The 23,384-nt window shown below is 40.2% G+C and overlaps 1 protein-coding gene across 1 annotated transcript in view; it reads left to right on the top strand.

Annotated features, from left to right (window-relative positions):
• Window positions 1-23,384, top strand: part of LOC107700618 (transcription factor SOX-6-like) — an 88,840-nt gene that overhangs the window by 52,636 nt on the left and 12,820 nt on the right. Inside the window, exons 7-10 of the mRNA XM_016502350.1 lie at window positions 8,360-8,509; window positions 10,553-10,730; window positions 11,398-11,585; window positions 23,185-23,290. Coding sequence (XP_016357836.1) covers window positions 8,360-8,509; window positions 10,553-10,730; window positions 11,398-11,585; window positions 23,185-23,290 — 622 coding nt within the window. The remainder of the gene's footprint in view (window positions 1-8,359; window positions 8,510-10,552; window positions 10,731-11,397; window positions 11,586-23,184; window positions 23,291-23,384) is intronic.

Here is a 23,384-nt window from a genome sequence, read left to right as displayed (position 1 = left end):
AGAACAGTCATCTGTGTTGAAGGTGTGGAATGCATCTATTCATGTTAAAGAGCATTTGTAGAATATGCATGTGCTTGTAAGAACGAGCTAAACAAGGAGCGAGCTTGTGAGCAAAAACTTACTGAAAATCATTTTGATCCATACGTGTAAGCGTGTCTTCCCTCCTCCCTTAGGAGTAAGCTGCGGTGGAGTAACAAGGGCCCATCCCGTCTATTAATAGCGTTCCTGATGGGTCAGCTCGAGTCTGGGATAGTCATATATCAGGAGGCACCGAGACCTCTCAGCCATTCATCGTGATAATAGATTTAACCCTGGGAATGGGCTTAGAGCAAGCCTCTGAGTCCATGACTTGGCTGACCTTTAGAAAATACAGTAAACACAAAAGTAAACACAAATGAGTTGCATTCCCATTAATTGAAGTTTGTCTGTCTGCCGCAGATTTAGCCGAGCAGATTGGTATTTACTCTCTGTACCCTTCAGTCTAAGAAAGCCCAGTTAGTCAAACATACCCTTTCCACCGCAACTGAGCTCCGATCATCACACAGAAGATGATTAAAAGTGATCAGGACGGAGATAGAGGAGATGAATCTCAATCCGAGTGCGACGATAATGCTGTAGCGCTTGCGTTTTGTGGCTAAGAGAGAAATTGCACGCAAAAGTTCACTTTCAGGTCAAAAGTGCGGGCAAAACATTCTTTTGAAAGAAAATGACAACAGACGGATGCAGATGAGGTTGTAATTAAGTGAGGAAGGGCGATGTGGACGGATTTGAATGGCAGTTAGCACATGCTAGCATGCGGCTGCTTTTGTCTCTCTTCCTTTTTTTAACAGAAATAACAAGCTTTGAATTCCTTTCTTAAATCAAAGGAAGCAGATCTTTCTAAATATGTCAGATAAATGAGGGCCAGCGCTAGGTCAGTGTTAATGAGAGGTATGTATGGATTTTTCTGCTGTGTCTGGGTGATTATCTGTAATGGCAGTATCACTGAGCTCTCGCTGCTTATGCATCAATGATCCACTCGGTGGGAGTGACCTCACCTATGAGATCCCCACTTCCTGTGCCAGTGGACCCACCTACCCCGTGCCACTGGCTGGGTGCATCTGTCGAATTAGAATATCTCCACTTGTCAGCAATTCTGGCAAGGTATAATTTTCCCTAATTTGCTCAGTTTAGACTGGGGAAATATATGAACCTTAAAAATTGCTCTGATTGGAAAGGAATTAATTCCCACAATGCTGCACTCGGTCATGCAGAAAGAGGGACAGCCGCTCTGCCAGTCTTAATGTTGCCGATGCTACCGCTCACAATTTTACCATGACATAACAGTAAGTGGGCTGGCTGTGGAATGTCTCTCTCTCTCTCTCTCTCTGTCCTGTCTCTTCCCCGTCACCGTGGCCCATCCGCAGTCTAACAAAAGGCCTCAGGTCCCGGGGAGTGGAAATGAAAGCGGTCAGGCGATCTGAGAGCGTAATTTGCTTGTCAGTACATTTTCCCGCGACCGGCAACATGCACGTACACATGCCTGCTTGTCACCGTGCGTCCCAACGCGGCGAGTAATTTCACTCAATACGTCCCTGACAGATTGGCCCTCGTCTACAAGTCACCAGAGAAAAACTGCTCAAACTATTCCCCAGACCGCGTGCCTCTCTTCATTAAGACTCTCTCAGGGTTCAGGATGAGCTGGGCACGGCCTCCAAACAATGGCTCCATCCCCCTACGTTGCTTCCCTATTAGAAGTGACACCTCTCACCTCCAGGCGGAAATTGTGTCGGATTGTAGCCGCATGGCCAGACAGTCTAAAAGGAATTATCCTAATTCTACAAAAGAATTCAATTTTATTTTTTGTCTGTTTGAATTGCCATTTCAATTGCCAGCGTACAAGATCACCTTACATCAATTGCTTAGAGGAAAACCATTTTCTTAATGCCATTCTGTCCTTGATATATTGTTTTGCCACAAGTTCTATACAAATCTCAAATCAACTTGTGAGAGACCTGTTTTTTTTTTGTTGTTGTTTTTTTATCATTGGAAGCAGTCTTTTGGGTTTAAGTAGTCCTAAAATAAAGCATCATGGGATAAAGAAGAATATCTGGGTCTTCCCTGTGGCGTATAATAGAGGGAGCAAACACAAATAGGACCTGCTAGCCTCTGCCCTGCTTTCTCTTTTACTCTTTTTTTTCCTTTTCTCACTCCTTTCTTTATCTCCTAATCTTTTTTCTCTCTTATTCTTCAATCTCTTTCTTTTAAATGTCAAACTCTGTCACAGTTTCAAAATCCATGCAAATTAATTTACTATGTGTATATATGTATACTGTATATAAAATCTTCTTTAATTTATAAATATTAAATTTAATAATAAATAAAAAAATATATTAATTAAAAGTAATTTCTTGTTTCTATTTTTTATGTAAAAGTTTTTTTTTCTGATCAAATGAAACCCGTTAATGCTTTTAATAAAGCAATTGTGTTTAATGCACATTTTAGGTGTTAGGTGTGTTATCAAGGTTTTGCTAATATCAAGTTTTTATTCGTTTTAATTATGTCAGGAAAAAGGTGCTTTATATCATGCTATCATTACTGCTAACACATTTAAGACTCTACTTGAGAGTCAGGGAAACTTCTCCGAATCTTCTGCTGGCGATGAGGGAAGAGAGGAAATACTGTGTTATCTTTTGTTTGGATGCTCATGTCTCTGCATTCCGGATGTGTGGAGGGAGCAGGGCTTTCTGCCACAGCTAACAAGTGGAACACTTTTGACTATGAGCTGCAGAAATGAGAGCGAACAGCTGCTGGTGTGATTGAGGAGGAGAGGAGAGAAAGAAGGAGAGGGGAAAGGAGTGGCGCGTGCTGTGCAAGAGACTCCAGAGAAATAGCCAGAAGATGAGAGGCGATACAAGCAGAGGGCAGAGACTCTAATGAGAGGGAATTGTAAAACAGAGAAGCAAGTAATCAAATAGCGAGAGATGCGAACCATGTAGCTTAGAATGACCACCTCGGCTAATACCAGCACAGGGTTACTAGCGTAGGCTTGTGTAGCAGAAATGTGCAGGACACATCCTACCCTTCAAGTTAGTGGAACTATGTAAGGAAATAGAAGGAAAAAAATTAGGTGGATGGGTTGAGATGGGGGAAGGGGCAAATGAACGAGGGAGCAGGCTGGGCGCCAGCAGATGGGACAGATGTCTGGCCATACTGGAAAGCATTGGCGCAGCGCACTAGCGCACCCCTGCTTCCCTTTCTGACATCTGGGCCAGCCTGGGTCAGCCTGCCTGCCTTGGGCAATGAGCCTGGACAAGCCTTGTGGCAAACGGGCGCGGGCGCCCCAGTGCTACTGAAATGGCAGAGTTGGTCATGCAGCAGTAACGCAGTCCTCTCCCCATGCTACCGATCAGCTGTGCCCATACAGAGAACCGAGGAGGATGCACAAACACAAGAGCCTTTAGTGTGTATAATGTGCTTATGTTTTGATGTATGATAATGTATCAGTGGGTTTTTTTTGGCCTCATGGACACGTTTCAGTGAGCTCAGACTGGGGCCTGTGCGGATAAGTTGGAGAGACAGTCATGCACCATTATAGCTAGAAGCACTAAAATTGGCTAAATCTGCCACTGTATTTCACAGCATCTGCCAGAGAGCAGTCGGCCTCTCTCTTTAAGATCAAACAAGAGACTCAAGTTGTTGTTTTTTTCCTCACATGATGGCCTATTTGCACATCATATGTGCTCAAATCTAGTGTTTCATGAGCCATTTCGGTTTGCGGTTTCATCCCAAAGAAAAATTCTGAAAATATACACACTGTGAACACTGTGAACCATAAAGGTGAAGTATATTACCATTGAAAAAAATCGTACTGACCCCAAACCTTTTTGTTTATTTTTAAATAAATGTATACTTTTATTGAGCAAGTACATATTAAACTGCTCAAAATTGGCAGTAACTTTCTATTTAAAAAATCCTGAAAAAGTGTATCATGGTTTCTGTGAAACAGCATAACATTGATATAAATAAGAAATGTTTCTTGAGCACCAGATTTCCAAACATTTTTTTTTACTTTGAGTATAGTATAATCGAGTATAGAAGAAGTTGTGATTGAGATAACAACCCAGGTCAGACTCGAACCTTTATAGTATATACACATGAGCTGATTGTATGCACAGCTCGCTGCACTACAGCTCTGATTATAACTTCAATTTTTACAGTGTAAAACACAGTGTGTTTGAATGATATTTGACCTCAAAAAAAGCGTAACCTTCCTTAACCATGCCTTTTTCGTTTATAAACAGTTTATCCCGAGTGTTTACATACCTTTACTCAGAGGTGGAGCACTGAATTGGCTCTCTGAGACACTTGAAAGCAAAGTATTCCTGAGTGCTGATACATCCAGCGGCGTAGTCTGAAAGTGTTGGGTAATCTGGATGATCTGCAAATACTGTTGTTGCAGGCAGAAACGGTGGGCCCACTCATTTAACCTCTTCTGTCTCCAGAGGGGTTGCTTTTAATTATCAGAGGCTAACCACCTGACCTTGGGGCGGACCCCACTCATTTGGGATCCACGGACTGTGAGATGGGCTTGGCTCGTATGTGCGAGAGAGGGAGGCAGGAGATGTGTGCGTGTATCGCTCGAAGTATGAGGACTGCGGGTGAGCGAATTGAAAAGCCCCATTTCCCGAGCCACTCTCTCTCTCTAACTAAGCTGTATAGCAGCGAGTCATTTAATGCTCAAGTGGACAAAGGTATTACCTGAGTCACTGGGGTGGATCAGGCCTTTTCTCTGCAGGCCTTTCTGAAACCACATGCTGAGAGCAGCTCAACATCTATGCCTCTCTTTTTCTTTAGCTCTCTTTCGGCCTCTCTCTTTCTCTCCAGCACCACTAGTGTTCTGTCCCCATCAGCTCCCATTTCCTCAGAGCCAGCAGCTTCAGTACACACTGTAATAGCTCTCCACTGTGTCAGATTGCTGCTTATACACCACTTTGTATGTCTGTTGGTGTTAGCACACACATGTGTGTTTTGTGTGTGTGTTGAGTTGAGTCACTCATCTTTTGTTCCTCTTTTAAAGTATCAAGTTAATATTATATTATATTATATTATATTATATTATATTATATTATATTATATTTAATGGATGTTTGGGAAGTGTCATATAAAGACTGTGCAAACTGTGCTGTGAAAGTGTGGCAGTATATAGTATTACTAATTTGAGATTTCCAAAAAGAGATTTGAGTATGAACCATGAAACACAAGATTTTTGTATGAACAAAGACTCCTTCAACAGATGGTATGGCCCAAATGCACATGAAATATTGATTCGAGTTTAAATGCTTGTATTATATGAGAAATCAGAATGTGTAAAATATTCCTGAGAAGACCATAATCATGAAAATCCTTGTGAATAAATTATCTTTCACTCTTCATTTGTGAAACAGAAATAGTGGAACTTTATTATTATAGCTAGATTTAAAGCATTAATAGACCGTGTTAACTCAGACTGGAGAATGATGGGATTGACCATGCTCAGCCTTTTAGTTTTGTGGGGCAGGGGGCATGGAACCAGCTTGTCCCGGCTGCCCCGTTCCCTGTTCAGCCATTGACTTTCAGCATGACCCTCATTAGCGTTGGCCCTGTCTGCTTTGGAGACCCTGCAGTATGGCTGGAGGGGAGGCAGAGGAGGCCCAATGGAGCCCTGCATTACATGCCCTTCAGACAGACTACCACGTGTGTCCTCACACCACATCAGCACATCTCCCTCTGTCTCCTTTTTGTCTATTTTCACACCTTTCAGCATCAAAACACATGGCCTTAATACACAAGCCACATTGTGCACAGCTCAATGTGACACATTTGCAAGCATCCTCTCCTTTCCTGCCCTTGACAATAAGAAGCGTGCTACATGTCACACCTCTCCATTAGTATTTTTTGTTTTTTTCACTTGTGTGTCTTTATAGTGCACCGCTTTACTCTTAACCCTGTGGCTTTGACCCGTTAATAAGGCCTCACAAAAGGTAGTCTGACTGGCTCTAATTTGAATCAAAAGCCAATTACGCTTCAGCAACAGCAGCAGCACTGTTAACAAACATCTGTCCAGCAGACTGGGCCAAGGGCTTCCTTCTTGTTCACAAGCACAAAACTCAAGTCAAATACACATACTCACACATAGGTTCACTTAATACCTATAGAGAAAAAAAAGAATAGCGATTGTGTTTTTTGCTTTGCGGTACAAAGGCTTTCTGTTTACCAGGCTGGCGAGCTGCACTATCACTGTGTGAACCTAATCAGCCTGCCATTTCCGCTGTCCGTGTGCCGACGCTTGCCCCAGGTCTCCCGCAGAAGAATGACCCTTTTGTGCGGCACTAATGTGCAAGCGTTTAACTTTGGTACCGGAGAGCATTTTAGTGTTGATAACTCCTGATACATGTAGACACAAAACGCTTTGTCTGGGCTCAGGTTTTTCTATGTGAGTGGCTGAGGTGGGGCAGGCCACTAATGCTGGTGCCACTTTTTCCATTTCAGACAAATGGAGTCCTTATGTAGCCCAGTAAGGAATGGAAATGAGAGCAGAGAAAGGGCAAACACGCTCGGGTACATACGCATTAAAAAAAAAGCTCTATGCTTTTTTGGGTTGAAAATACAACGACTAAGGCTGTAAAAACACATGGATAATAGCACTGGACCACTATATTTAGGGGAGACTGAGAGAATTTGGCTTAAACTTTGGCATTGTAGTTTTGGGTTTGGCTTATTTGTGTAAAATCATAAAGTGAGCAAAATATAGTACTGCTTAGTCTGATCTGAATTTGATTCATTAAAGGGTGATATTTTATAAAAAATATATATGGCTGTTACCTATAGAATCAACATCAAAATAAAAAGGGGAGCTGTGTATAATGCACTTGAAATCATAACACAGCTAGAACAGTGTTATTTTAGTATTATTCGCATATCATTATAGTTTTTATTAATATTTTGTATTAGCTTTTATTTTTAGCTTTTATTTTTTATTTATTGTTACTTTAATGTTAACTTTAATGTTTATTTATTTCCAGTTAGTAATTTTAGTGCTTCAACTTAACCTTATTTCAGGTAGTTGCAAAGGCAGCATTTCTAATTTAGTTTCTTTAGTTTTAGTTTTTCATTTCATTTTAATATTTATATTTTATTTTATTAAAGCTTTATTTGATTAACCCTGTCCTAGAATACACTTTAAATAACTGTCCAGTTGATGTTAGATTATATAGCTCTCTACTGTCTCTAATCACAGTTTCAAGTCTTTGTTTCATGCACTTTCAATGTTTTCAGATCTGATTTGAGCTGATTTGAACATTTATCTCCCGTGGCCTGGTGTGATTGCTCTTATTTAATGTGAGAGACAAAAGAAAACATAAGCATTTACCTGCTCGCTAATCAATATTTGCCTGAGGGAAAGCAGATGTGCATACAGCTGTCTTCTCACTAGAGAGCTGAAAGGAAGTGTGATTGTTTTGAAGCATCTGTAAATAATACACAGCACTAAAACAAATGTCGATATACTATGTTGTACAATTCTAACCCAGGATTTTGTATTTAATTGTTCCTTTTGATCTAACACTGCTTTGTTTTTTTGAATGGTGCAGTTATTACTTTTTTCCCTTTGGTCTGCATGGTGTGTGGATATTAGCGATCTGTTGAAATAAAAATCATTCTCAATAGGTTATGACAGTCAATCTCAGAGCTGAAATCTAAACATCTCCCCCACACTTTCACCGCTCAGTTCTGATAAGTGATTGACACGTAGCACTTCAGCATGCTGAATGCGTACCACTGGAAGGTTGCTGATGTTAGCGAGCATGTTGACGTGAGCCAGTGAAAATAAGCCAAAGAACATGAATTCTCTTTGTCGGGCTTCCAGTCTTAATGAATGTCTTTTGATAGAGTGCAAAATGGAAACTCGACTACCTTGAGTTTGTGTAACTTTAGGGGAACGTGCATTGTGCCATTGAAGGGGGAAGTTCAGGTGTCTGTGTAGCGACACAAAATGGCGCCAATTAAAGTCAAAGAGGCTTACTAGAGGGAGCGAGGGGAATGAAATCCGATCTTAGAAGCAGCTAGGCTTCAGTCTGCAAATTTTGTGTGATGAGTGGAAAGACGAGTGGCTTGTATGCCAAGTCTCTTGTATGCATGCCATTGCTGTGTGGTTTTTTGGGGGCTGCTGTCTCTCCCTGGATCCAGGGTTTGATATACAGTTAGACCTTTGATGGAGCTTCTGTGCTGGGATGGAAAGGGAAAAAGCAATGCAAGGGAGAGAAGAAAAAAGAGAATAAAGGCTTTGAATGGTGTCTGGCTTTGGATGTTAACGCCTTGTGGGTTGTCTCCCTCCTTACAGCAACTCTATGCCGCCCAGCTGGCCAGCATGCAGGTCTCTCCAGGAGCCAAGATGCCTCCGCTGCCCCAGCCCCCCAATTCTGCTGGGCCCATCTCCCCGTCTGGTTTGAAGAATGAAAAGAGGGCCTCAACCCCACTGACTCAAGTCAAGGTACGATCCCAGCCTGGTCTGGTGCGACTGGAGTGGTACTTGACCTAGTCTTCTCCACTTCCTTGTTCACTAAATCAGCTGTGGTAGGTACAGCAGCAGCTTGCTGCCTGGTTCTCCTCTCGCTCTGAGCCCATCAATCTGGGCTGCTTTTACAAGGCACCCGCTCTCTCAAGCAGAACTCTGTGGACAGGGTTGCTATGGCTTTCCCTGCTCCTGGAGAGCAGTTTTTGGAACACATGGTTTCTCATGACAGATACTGGTCCACGTTTTCCTGCGCATTACATTTAACTTGGACCAAACTAAGGCAATGACATCAGAGGCACATAATCTAAATATATTAAGGAGCCTACAATGATGTGATGAGTGTCTTTTGTTTCTTTTATAAGATCAACACTCGCAGCATATAGCACTTTTACATCAGTCTTCACTGATATACATCACCGTTTTTCTTTTTTGTGCTGCGGCTGTAACCTAAAACACTTGCACATTTGGAAAAGTTTAGTTTAATATCACAATAGAATGGGGATAAATCATTGAACCGAAATAGTAGTGTGTGTGTAGCACCCGTAATCCTCTTCAGTCGCTCAGCTAAGCTGCTCCTCCAGGGCTTTTGGAGCCTCTGCCCTGGGAGAGAGCCTCCACATTTCAACATCTCAAAGCATACGGTAAGATCATTGGCAATTGCACTGAGCCGCAATTCAGAGTCGGATGGGCATTTTTAGACACTCTACTTCAGTTTATTTAGCCAACACATGTTGTACGAGATACGCTATCTTAATATTGATCAAAGATGTTACGTGATATTTGCCCCGTTAACTCCATATGTAGATACGCTGTGCTTAATTAGCTAGCAATCTGTTTGTTTGTTTGTCTAGTTGAAACGTAATTGAATGACAAACTGTTATTGGCAGTCAGATTTGTAAAGAGCTGGGGGCAGTCTCTGTATGTGGCCCATCTGTTTGGACAGTACAACACTGCCAGTGAAATCTTTTTCTAGCCTACACATGATGAGATGCGATTTTAAATTTGATCTTAATTGATGATGCAGTTTTGACACAAATTATATATTGTGTTTTACTCATCAAGCTCTCTACTTTGGGGTAGGTAAGATATTTTAAATGTTTTTGAAAAAAAAGTCTTATTCTCACAAGGCTGCATTTATTTGATCAAAAAAACAAAACAAAACAAAAACAGTAAAACAGTAATGTTGTGAAATATTATTGAAATAAAAAACTGTTTATTTTAATATATTTTAAACTGAAATTTATTCCTGTGATGGCAAAGCTGAATTTTCAGCAGCCATTACTCCAGTATTCAGTGTCACATGATCATCAGAAATCATTCTAATATACTGATTTGGTGCTCAAGAAACATTTCTTATTATTATCAATCTTTAACACCATGTGGAAACCATTAAACTTTTTCTTTCCAGGATTCAGTAATAGTATTTATTTGAAACAGATATATATATATATATATATATATATTAAAAATATATATCACTTTTTATCAATTTAATGCATTCTTGCTGAATAAATGTATAAAAGATAAATAAATAAGTAAATAAATCAAATAAAAACCTAAACTTTTGAACATTAGTGTACATCCCTAAAAACACAAATTAGAGCTGTTCTCCTCATAGGGACCACATTTGGCCACCACAAAGACAAGGGAACACACACTTAATTGTAATACATTCAGCTACAACAGCAACAACCTCTCAGGTCTTATTGCATTTGTTTGAAACAGGATGTATTAGCTGTTAAACGTTTCTCCAGGGCATGAGAGCAGGTGAGAAGATAAAGATGTGTGCTCAGACAGAGAAGGTTTTAATTATCCCGAACAAAACCTGGCCCTCACTGCACCGAGGAGCTAGAGCATGGCACAGAGCTTGGCTATGAATACAGAACCCATGTCTTGGAGGAGTCGGACTAATTAGTCTACAGTAATAGCCTCTGGTGCATTGTCTTTTATGTACGGTGGAAAGCATCTCTCTATAGAGCGTCCCTGTTTTAACAAAAGCTTTGTGTCTTTTATGTTCAGGAGGAGGGAACGCAGCCTCTCAACCTCTCCGCCCGGCCCAAGACAGCTGAGTATATCAAATCCTCCACATCCCCGACACAGAGCTTCTTTCCAGGCAACAAGAGCAGCCCGAACAGCCTGTCCAAGAGTGGAGGCATCCCCAGCCCCATCGGAGGAATAGGCCGTGGCTCGTCTTTGGGTAAAACTGTAGATTTTGTCTACTTGTAGAGTTCTGTGTAGTGAAATCTGTTATAATTATTAACATTCTCACAGCTGAGAGTCTAATTGTATATTTCTGATTTTTTGTTGTGTGGAAGCAGAGAGTGAACTTGACACAGTCCCAGCTCATAATCTCTTTTAGACCCTGCCATTTTAACGCAGTAAAGAGTAACGGATGCCATTGCTGTATATTTGTTGTCAAAGCTTGTTGTTCATCTCTCATATTAAGATTTTTTTTTTGGAAGCTACTAACAGTTTCTAAAAACAGTCTTTCATTAAAACGACACTGTGTTGTTGAGCAGTGCTCATTTCCCTCCTCTTCTTGGAGTTGGGCTTTGAACACAGGCTTGGTGTTTGTTTTTCTACTATTTCCTAGATTTAACTGCCATCCTGCCTCACCTCACTTTGATCTACTAATTACAGAAAGGCGACACACACTGAGATTGCTCCCTTAGCTTCCCTTAGTTTCCTGCCCCCCCGCCCCCCACACACACACACACACACACACACACACACACATGGAGTCGACCACACTTACAGTGCACACATGCAGACTGTACTCACAAGACCGCCTATATTGTGTTTCACAATACAGCCCTAAGCATTTGTGTATTTGTATGTTGAACCTGAGTGATTTGTCTCTGCAGACATCCTGTCCAGCCTGAACTCAACAGCGCTGTTTGGAGATCAGGATGCAGTAATGAAGGCCATCCAGGAAGCGAGGAAGATGAGGGAGCAGATTCAGAGAGAGCAGCTTGAGCATCATCAGCAAGGAATAGAGGCCAAGCTGTCTGCCCTCACCAGCATGGGCCTGAACAACTGCAGATCTGATAAGGTGAGTGTGTTTGACACCTGTGAAAAGTGTTGGGTTACTGCAGGGAATTTGGATTATGGAATCACTTCACAAATATCAAGTGCTTAAATTAGACTATAACTTTTTCGTTTATTACAAATTCCTAACATTTTGTTTTATTATTTAAAAAATAAAAACTATTAATAAAATAGGACAATTTTAATTAAAAATAGAAGAGCAATGAGTGACATAGTTCATAAATTTTCCCGCTATCAACAACACAGAGTCTTGCAGTTTTTCCTCATAAAAATATTGTTTGTTTGTTTGTTTTTTTTAACTTGTCTAACCGTTAAGTTAAGTGTTTTGCAGTAGGTATAAAACATATATAACACACACACACACTATATATATATATTATATATGGACATTTCCCAAAATATAATAAAATATCATTATGCAATAAAAATCCTTGCCAAAAATACACAGAATTTATGTATTTTATACAATGTAAAATACATATTAAATAACAATTAAATAAATAAATAGTATTAGTAATTAGTACTAATTAGATTTTCATAAAAACATTGTATGTAGGACTCTTTTTGTTGATAAAGGCTTAGTTTAAGAAATACGCTGCCCTTTATTTTGTCAAAATAGAACAAAATCATTTGTGCATGTGAGTCGTCAAAGTAATCAAAACCCAATTTTATTCATGCAATTTGTAATCAATACCAGATTCCATTGCAGAAGTAATATGCCCAACACAACTGACTCTTGTTCCTGCCCCTTTCGCCTGAGGGCACAGCAACAGCCAAAGCTCAAGGACTTGAGCCCACAGTGTTTTTCAGACATGATCTTTAAAACCAATCAAGGTCTTTGAAGCACGTCCAGAGGAGTGTCTTATATTGACATTGGCAGGATAGATGGTGGATGAGTGTGTGTTTGCATTTGTGAGCAAGGAGGACCATCGCGGTCCTCTGGTGCCTGGCCTGTGCGGGTTCAAACTATGATGTCTCTGCCCAATTAAAGCATACAGGCAGCCCTCTTCAGCCCCTGGTGTGGGACAGGCCCACTTTGTACCGGGAGCAGACATTCTCTCAGTGATTCTTTTTAAAAATATCTTCAATCAATGAGTCAATCAAGGAGCAAAAAAACAGACACCACTACCATCTGATTGATGCCTTATTGCCAGTTGGCTGTGAAACGCAGGCAGGAACTGGGAGTGGAGGCTCATTCATTTTTCAGCACCTGATTACTTTCAACCAGCATCTTAAAGTAGGTCAATGTATATGTAAAAAAAAGTAGAGGGACTATTTTTCAATCAACTTAGAAGTCAGGGCGAAAGACATGCCCCGATGTGGGTGGCATCGGAGGAAACTCCGAGACCCAAGCGCGTCCTCGATAAAGGCAGAAATCCCATTTTTATATTATTGCTGCTTCTCACAGCAATTTACAGTACCTCTTTAGTGCTCAGGAATGCATTGTGGGGGTCATAATCCTGTTTTCTCAAACAAAATGCCCAACTCTAAGCCATTATAAATGGAGATATCACCTGAGCCAGTGCATTACGTGCCATTCTTTTGAGATTTTGCACTCTTTGTTCGTGTTCTTTGGAGGTGGATGTGGTATGTGAACATGCAGCCATCACCTGTGGCTGTCTCCCTCCCTCCCTTTTTTCCCATTTTACCTTTACCAGCCTTAACTCATCCTCTCCTTCCCTCTTTACCTCCCAAAATTGCTCTGGGGTTAGCTCATGGTCAGCCAAACGCGAGAATATGCCGCTACATGACATGAATGCTGCTCCAACAATGGCTGAAAAGGCACGTTTGTCAACAGGCAGCACACACCTACAGCTTCATTGTTCTTAGCAGGCCGAGCTTAACGCTTTTTTTCTCCTCCTCTCTTGTCTGGCTTGGGTTTTGTCTTCTCACGATTGTAAGGCCCTGCCTTTTCACATGGTTATTTTCGGCATCTCGGCTCAGGTGAGCTTTGTGTGTTTTTCTAAGTGGGGAGGAAATCAGTTCTGTTTCTCCTTATAGTCTGTTTCCCCCAGAGAGAAAAAAGACATTAAGCTTGTGGCTAAATGTGTTTTCCCTAAAGGTCTTTGATGTAAGGGCAAGGTAATTCGGGGCAGCCAGCGGCACAAAGAAAGGGGCAAAGGAGGGAACGACAAATAATAATTAGGTGCTCTATCAGTGTGAAAATATGACTGGTATGTTTGGGTTATCATTGTTGCTATAGGTTACAGAGACTCCCTAGGTTTTTGAAGTATCATTCGCAAAGACATTCTCTTTCTTTAAGCCTTTTTTTCCTTCTGAGTTCTCAGTTGCTTCCATATCTGAGAATGTAAGTTTATGACCTTAAAATACGACGGAAGAAAATGGCAGGCCTCTTTTGTACTGTAGTCTCGCTCAGAAGCCTGTCTGCATTTGATGATATCATAAAGGCAGCTTCACCTCAGTCTGTTACTGAGCCAAACAGACGTATTGATGTTGCAAACAACCAGAGGCCAAACAGAAGCTGTATTTTCCTCATCATGTGTTCCATATGTCTCTGAAGTTCAAACGAATGGAACTGAGCAGACATTTATTGTACTTCGTGTAATATGAAGAATATTCCACATTTTTTCAGTTTTGTTAGTAGGTCTGATTTAAAATTATCAAATGAATTACATGATATTCTGTTTATATTAATTTTAAGACAACTTTATTCTGGCAAATAAAAAAATAACTGAATAGGCTTGAGGTCATTATGTTTGTTTTGTTTTGATTTTCTGTTTTGTTTATTTGAAGTCATGTTTTTTAAAATTATTATTTATCTAGTTGTTTTTTAACACAAGCACACATTCTCTTCTCAGCTCTCCGCTCATTTTATGCAGTTAACATATACAGTGGGTACGGAAAGTATTCAGACCCCCTTAAATTTTTCACTCTTTGTTATATTGCAGCCATTTGCTAAAATCATTTAAGTTAATTTTTTTTCCTCATTAATGTACACACAGCACCCCATATTGACAGAAAAACACAGAATCGTTGACATTTTTGCAGATTTATTAAAAAAGAAAAACTGAAATATCACATGGTCCTAAGTATTCAGACCCTTTGCTCAGTATTTAGTAGAAGCACCCTTTTGATCTAATACAGCCATGAGTCTTTTTGGGAAAGATGCAACAAGTTTTTCACACCTGGATTTGGGGATCCTCTGCCATTCCTCCTTGCAGATCCTCTCCAGTTCTGTCAGGTTGGATGGTAAACGTTGGTGGACAGCCATTTTTAGGTCTCTCCAGAGATGCTCAATTGGGTTTAAGTCAGGGCTCTGGCTGGGACATTCAAGAACAGTCACAGAGTTGTTGTGAAGCCACTCCTTCGTTATTTCATTAATGAGGAAAAAAAATTAACTTAAATGATTTTAGCAAATGGCTGCAATATAACAAAGAGTGAAAATTTTAAGGGGGTCTGAATACTTTCCGTACCCACTGTAGGTCAGGGGGCATGATTCATATTTTTTGTTTGCCTAATATCTTCATTCATTGATACATAAAATCCTGTTATAAAGTTAAGGCCACAGTAATGCCCTCTAGCCATATGTTTGAGGGGACCCTTTACATGTCATGGGAAGAGCTACTACAAGCATGTACAAAATGGTAATGAACCGCCCATTGTATATCACCCAGCATTGCCAGCAGTCAGACAGTTGGCCCGTGCCTGCTGATCGCGCCTGACGGACGAAAAAAAGGCCTCTAAGTGTTCTAGATAAAAACTTTCACTTTGGTCAGTTTCAGAATATTAATATTTCAGCACATCGCCTCACCTGACATAAATACTGAACGCCCTTTAATAACTGCCTTCCAGTCTGCTGTTTGGAAGTTTATCATAGTGAAAGCTTACGTGGAAAGGTAACATAAATGGGATTAAGGAGAGGTTAAAATCATCTACTGGGGCTGTTGGTGGGGGATATTAAATATTGATTTATCCCGGTGTAACGACTGAGCTGAAGAGTGAGGCTAAGTGCTGCTTACAGATGGATCAATTCATCTTTTAATACAAAGTGTGTCCGTTGAACACAATGCAATGACCTGCATCCGTTTTTTCTCTCGCACAGAGCCATTTTTCTCTCTCTGAGATGGAAGAGCCATCCCCTTTGAGTCTCCTGTCTTTTAGATGCATGTGTAAAATATTCATGTTTTAGTGTTTGCTTGCTTGTTTTCTATTTGTCTTTTTACCCTTTGATGTCCCATCAGTAAAAGAAAGCTTTTATGGGACCTCCAACTATTTGCTTTTTTATTTCTCTCCAAATATTTGTTAAAAGTGTTATTGTCTACTGAGGGCAATTATTCTATTTTATTATTTATTATACATTTTCCCCCCTGGAAAGTACACTGCATTGTACATTTCTTGATCCATTTTATGCACTAGTTTTAAACTACTTTGTTTAGATTTTTCATTTCCAAATTTAATTTCACAAGCCACCTAATGATGAGGTTCCACTCTGGAAAGAGCCCAGATTTTGATTTCAGATATTTCACCCTTGCTAATAACCTACTTTTCGACAGATGTTGCAGTCCGACGGAGCCTGGCGAGGAGATAAAATATATTCTTGTGCTGACACTTCCCAAACTGGAATCAAAGGGTGAAAGGCCAGTGTATTAACCTATTGAGAATCCGCCGGCCTCCCTGCCCCTCCTCTCACCTACATTATTGATGAGTGGAATATTCACTTTTCTCAAATCCTTGAGCACAGGGCCACAAACATTTAAATGGAGCCTTGCTCACTCTCCTCAAAATTCTCACCCCCTACTTTTTGACCCAAAGCCAATGTTTGCTCCCGTTCCCTCCCCTCGTGTGAGTCTTAGGGGTCTATTCACGCTTCCCTTTACAAAGACTTGGGGTATAATCTTGTCTGGTCTGCAGCCCTGGAAGCAATTTTCTACCCCTTTTTCTGCTGCTGTCTTGGAAATTGCCAGCATAGGTTATTTTTGGCTGCAAAGTAAATCCTGCCATACATGGCTTTGGCCGTCCAAAATTTTATTATATTCTGAACTCAAGCACTGCCCATAGCCAGCGAGTGCCATTGTTGAGTATTGCTTACATTATTTATTTTTTCCATTTATTTGAGTATATAAATAGTGCCCTTTTCAGCAATGCGTGAGGGTGGGCGCATGTCTCAGGCTAGTTTTAAAACAACGCTGTGCACTTACTCTTCAGTTTTTTCTCCCTTAGATAAGACATGACTGAAGCTCAGCTGATTTTACACTGTGGTTGTGTAAAATCACACAAATGGCCAAAAATTCAAAAATGCAAAAAAAGGCCCTATTCTCTAGACCTGTGAGGCTCTGCTTACGCCAGATATCCCGCAACAAAGCCCATGTAAAGAATAGGCAACAATAGGTCATTTATGTGCCACCATATTTGGACAGAACCCCTCTGAACAGGTGCATAAAGAACCCTCTGTCTCCCAGATTATGCGATTCAGAGTGTCCATTATTGTAAATAGATTGTATGATAAGAGCAGAGAAAGCAAGGTCCTTCTTGACAGATCCTTGAGGACCAAGTGAACAGTTCAGGGTCATTTAAAATAGAAAACCCATAAAAAAAATCCAGAGCCGATGATCTCAACCTAGCAGGATAGAAAAACAGCGCTGCAGAGTTTCTTTTACAGCCGAGGGATGGATATGTATAAAATGCTTCATTTCCCCTGTGATGTCGAAAGGTCAGATGTTGTGGGTAAAATTTTCAGTTTTATAAGCAAGCGAGTTGTCGGTTTAACATGGTTATGGTTTAATCTGGTTTTTTTTTTGTTTTGTTTTTTTTTGAAAAAAAAAGATTATAAGGAGATGTCACAGTTCTATTATGTCAGTGTTTTCAGATAAAGTGGTACTGCAAGGTAAAAAAAAAATCCAAGATTGGATGCCCAGCAGTGGAGGGAGGTCGCAGCCTCAAACACGCTCTGCCAGCACCCGCTCTGGGAGCCTAAAAGCATGGACTACTGCTCGAGTATAAAAACTGAGCGACCGCATGAAAGGATGGGCTCGGCGCACAACTGCATGTGCTTTAGACTAAACGTTTCAAAACTACCAACTACTGGAAAGCTGCACATTTATAAATAACATTGTGATTGGTTACTGCGGGAATTGAAAGCAGATGAGGGGCAAAATAGACGTATGCTGCAGGGCCTTACTCTCAATACAGACAGCTGAAGCAAACTATACCACGTATACACACAGTCAGAATTCATTGTTATAGGCTTTCAAAGCCTCCCTTTATTTCCTCTATCACTTGGATCTCTCAGCCAGGTGTGGAACTGACAGAACACGCTGTATTCTCAGCATTCAGAATCCAGGCAAGGACATAGAACAAACAGTTATTCACTTGACCATTGTGTTTTTTCTTATTATTTCTTCTTTTTTTTTTTTACCAGGTTATGATATTAGCCATGTGCCTTTGGGAAACAGTAAAGGCAGATTACTAAGTCGACATGCTTGTGCGGCCAAGGTCAGTCTTTGGTTGTCTCACAATTGCCGTTATCTGGACCCGGCTGGAACAATTCAAGGCCATATGGCTGAAGCCGGGCTATTTTTACCAGAGGAAAAGCGTCACTCTAAGGCAGTGTGATGTATAAGTACAGGGTAGACACCAGCACAATGCGCTTCTGCCCGAAATACACAGAATCTGCGGGCAGCACTGCAGTCCTCAGGCACATGTTCTGCGGCCGGCCTGATTAAAGCCCTCTCCGCTGCGCTGACATGGGCTCCTCGCTCTGGCTCCCCTCCAGATGTTCAGAAGTTCCACCAGCCTTGCCATCAGCCCTTCTGTGTTATTACTTCACCATGCAACCCTCCTGCGTCGAAACAAAATGCATTCTGTAACCGAATTTGAGGATGGAGTGGAAAAAAGGATAGTGGAGGGGAGATTATTGTGGGTGTCTTCAGCTTAGGACTGTGTGGTTATAATTTTAGATGTGGGAATGAAGGGCTGCATGCTGAACTCATTTGAGGGAAGGGCCAGCCGTGCGCCAGAGAGGTCGTGGTTAGCTTGGGAGGGGCACAACGTGTACCATGACATCTTTTCTTTTTTGCATTGTTTCCGTTTTTTTTTTTTTTCATTTCCCTAACCACCCTTTCCCTTTCTCCTTCTCTCTGTACTTGCGGAGACTCTAAGCTCTTGCCATCTCACTGACGTAATGCACATTATAAATATCCTTTATAGCACAATGGTTGCAGAGATCTGCTGGTGAGCATTTGCCTGGTTGGACGGTCCTTTTTCAGGATGGTACATACCCTTTACTGCTCTTCTGTGGCAAAGTGATCAGTAAAAATTTAATGACACCATAAAATAATAAAAATGCCATTGATTTATCACAGCACTTGATGCAGACAGTAGTAAAGGCGCTGTAGCCTGATTTCTTTTTCGAGTCTTCAAACAAAAAGTCTGATGTTATGCATATAAATGATTTCTCTCGATAATGCTACGATATAAATTACAAGTTACAACCAATAAGTATATAAAACATAGTATATTAAATTTTATGGAAATTCATTGTATGATGTTTGAAGGTGTGCACATCAGTTTTTATGTTCATATTCACTTTCTCAATTACAGACTCTTTAATGTGCACTGTAAACAGTGTTACTGTCTCTATGTGGATATCAGCACTTCCTAGGCATGAATGAACTCTCTACCTCACTCCATTAAGTTAGACCCGAGACACTGAAGTGTCTAATCTTGTTTTCACGTACAATAGCTCCCGTCTGGCTCATTCTTTAATTATTGTTCTGGAAAATGAGAGTTTACCGTTTTTAATGAAACTCAGTGATTGATGCCCCTTGTTCCCCAAGCAGAGATCTGCTGGTGAGCATTTGCCTGGTTGGACGGTCCTTTTTCAGGATGGTACATACCCTTTACTGCTCTTCTGTGGCAAAGTGATCAGTAAAAATTTAATGACACCATAAAATAATAAAAATGCCATTGATTTATCACAGCACTTGATGCAGACAGTAGTAAAGGCGCTGTAGCCTGATTTCTTTTTCGAGTCTTCAAACAAAAAGTCTGATGTTATGCATATAAATGATTTCTCTCGATAATGCTACAATATAAATTACAAGTTACAACCAATAAGTATATAAAACAGTATATTAAATTTAATGGAAATTCATTGTATGATGTTTGAAGGTGTGCACATCAGTTTTTATGTTCATATTCACTTTCTCAATTACAGACTCTTTAATGTGCACTGTAAACAGTGTTACTGTCTCTATGTGGATATCAGCACTTCCTAGGCATGAATTAACTCTCTACCTCACTCTATTAAGTTAGACCCGAGACACTGAAGTGTCTAATCTTGTTTTCATGTACAATAGCTCCCGTCTGGCTCATTCTTTAATTATTGTTCTGGAAAATGAGAGTTTACCGTTTTTAATGAAACTCAGTGATTGATGCCCCTTGTTCCCCAAACTGATGTTTAATGATCATGACTTTATAAAATGAGTTGATTGATCAGAGTAAGCCAACAGAGTGGGGAGGAGGAGATGACACAAGCAAGTCATTTATAACCCCCCTCCACACACACACACACTCTGCAGTTGTTGGGCCCTTCCCCAGTGGACAATCCACGGCACATCGGCCATCGCTCGTGCAACTAATCGCACATCAGTCAATTTGTCATTGGGTGCTGCGCCTCTTTCATTAAGTGCAATAATGTGGTCTAGTGATGAATACAGCAGCGTAGGAGGCTTCACACGGAGCGTGGCACACCGAGCTAGCACTCCAACTTATTTTTACAAAGCCGCCTGAGCCCAGCAGGAACCGCTACATATGTCATAATTAGAAAACACTTAAATAAGCAAGGCAGAGTCAAGACAGGCAGCTCTTAATGACAGGCCATAAGCAGATAGTGGTTAATTGTACATCAGAATCCCTCAGATGGCCATAAATAATGATTGTTCCATCAAGCGTGGTGGTGGGAAATTGCAGTACTCTCTCTCTACAGCTCTTCTTTCTGTCCCTCTGATGCTTGTGCTGTGTTTTTTGAGTACTAATAATAGTTTTCAGTAGAAACAAGTCAGTAACAGATACTTGTATTTATTTTGGGCTAGTAGGCAATTAAAAGATAATTCAGATATTTTATAATTAATGCATTTGTAACAGCTTAAAGCAGCATTTATTGTTTTAAGGCCTGCTTTCAATGGACAGTAATAGTGCAACATTATTTGAAGCAAATACACATGCTGCATTTTCTAAAAATAATGTACATTACCATTCAAAGTTTGGGATTGGTAAGATTGTTTTAAATGTTTTTAAAAGGTCTTATATGCTCATTAAGGCTGCATTTATTTGAGTAAAAATACAGTAAACAGTAATATTGTGAAATATGAAAGAAATAATAATTTTCCATTTATATATATTTTTAAAATGCCATTTATTCCTGTGATGGCAAAGCTGAACTTTCAGAAGCTATTACTCCAGTCTTTATTGTGACATGATCCTTCGGAAATCATTCTAATATGCTGATTTGGTGCTCTTATTTCTTATAATTATCAATGTTGAAAATTACTGTACTACTTAATATTTTTTATAGACACTGTGATCATTATTTTCAGGATTCTGAATATAAAGTTCAAAAGAACAGCATTTTTTTTTTTGTTAAATAGGAATATTTTGTAACTTTAGAAATGTCTTTACTGTCACCTTTGATCAATTTAATGCATCCTTGCTGAATAAAAGTATTTATTTCTTGCACATTTTTAAACAGCAGTGTAAATATCCATATGAAAATAGTTCAGATAATCTGGGACTAATAATGGGCCTAATTGACATAGAAAAAAGGCATGTTTGCACTGAAAAGAATGACAGTTACATCATTTCAATATTTACAGGGCTAGTTAAGTGCATTTACAACCTTTTGTAAACTTGATTGCAGGTGGTTAGTGAACGTCACACAGGTTTTTATGCTGAAATACCACACACGAACGTGCCTGAAATGTTTAGTGAATTTGCCCCTCAGTAAAAAAAAAAATAAAAATGTTTAAAGTGACAACAGCTATAAGCACAGAATCATCCCAAGTAATCCACTATTGTCATGAGCTATTGACAAGTTGAGCCAGAGTGATAATCTTTTGCCGTGTGAAGAGCTTCCACACTCCATGGGTTCCCCAGTGGCAAAAATAACAGAAAACAAACAAACGAGCAAAACGTCCAAAGCAGCGCAGCTGAAAGATTAATGTGTACGTTGGTATCTGTGTCTGCGTCTGTGGCAGGGGAGCTGTTAGCATTGTGTTGGGAGGCCGCCCGAGTGTCTGTTTAAACTGTGTGTGATAGGCATTCTCTAAAGAAAAGACAATTCAAGCACACCTTTTGCCTGAGATTGAATGTACACCCTGGGAGAAGAACAAACGCTCTAGGGCCGACTCACCGTAACTTGCTTTGCTTTTAGTATCTGCCTGCCCTGTTCGGAGGGGGGAGAGATTACTTGTATCATGCAGAGTCAAAGTGTCCATCTCCTCCTCGAGTCTTTAGAGAGAGCGAGCTGGGCCTCCACTAATGCCCTGCTGCACTCACGGTAGAACTAGGTCATTTAACAATGGGCCCGAGCAGCGGTCGGCCCTCTTCTTCTGCATAATACATTAAGTCTAATGTGCTGCAACCATTCAGGAGGGCCCCCAAAAGCTGTTATTTTATTCTGTAAATGCACACGGACATGACATTTAATATTGTTGCACGGGTGAGGAAAGACAGGGGTTTATTGTGCATCAAGTGCGACATGATGCCAAGTTTAATCTGAACAGAAAGCAACACGACAAAAGGGAAAACATGGCGTGTTCCTCCAAGCATGAGCCTTGAATAAATGATAGACAGGAAGCTCAGGGCAGCAGAGACAGGGGCATGTACTGCAAAGATTAGAGAGCCGAAAAGAAAAAAATAAGCTGAACATTTCACTGGAGCTCCCAGGCTGCATTGTGTGCTCAGGATCTTTCAGTGTCGTTTCTTTTCTAGTAGAGTGTTCCAGACTCTTATCGGTACAAGTCCCAGCAGATGAAGACAGTAAGAGACTACAGCTGTGATAAAGATGACTTCACATGAGCCCATCAAAATGCATGCAAAGAGCATGTGTGTCCTGCAGGGTTGTGTGCCATTCAGTATTGAATTCGAAGTGCCTTTTAAATTTTTGAATTGTACAATTAAAATCTAATGAAATTGAAAAAAATTCATATAACTGCTATAAATTTAGTTTTTAATAATACATTGCAGTTTTCATAAAAATATATATTTGTATATAATATAAATATAATGGATATATATTTGTGTCTGTGTGCATATACAGTACACATGTAAAATAACTGAATTAAATCATAATAAGAATAATAATTGAATAATATGAATAATTAGTCGTAGTAATTTGCTACATTTATTAAATTAATTATTTAATGTTATGGTCATTGTAGCATTGTGGAAAAACACATAATTTCCCAGCCTGCTCTAATTTAAGCAACATGAAGCAGGCAGGTTTCATGTTAAGTTAAGACCTAAATGAATACAGTTTTCTTAATCACACATTTTAGCATGCAATGTGGTGCATAAGGACAAATCACTAAATATCTGTAGACGGGAAGCTGTATCTGAACACAAATTTTCTGTCATTTTTGCAGGAGAGGTCTCATTACAATAACCTGGGCCATCACCTGGGCAAACTAGGCGAGGATGGAAAGATTGGTCACAGAGTCATCGACCTCACCAGGCCAGAGGATTTCGAGGGTAAGTATCTATTTGTGATGTTTGAAAACATAACATGACTGCTCACTAATTCTCTTTGTTGTGCTTTGTACCCTTGCGTCTTGAGTCCAGTGAG

The sequence above is a fragment of the Sinocyclocheilus anshuiensis genome, unplaced genomic scaffold (assembly GCF_001515605.1).
Source record: "Sinocyclocheilus anshuiensis isolate Anshui unplaced genomic scaffold, SAMN03320099.WGS_v1.1 scaffold1099, whole genome shotgun sequence".
NCBI classification, from domain to species: Eukaryota; Metazoa; Chordata; class Actinopteri; order Cypriniformes; family Cyprinidae; genus Sinocyclocheilus; species Sinocyclocheilus anshuiensis.
The sequence above is the reverse complement of the archived record's forward strand: the minus strand, read 5'-3'. Positions and strand labels throughout refer to the sequence as shown.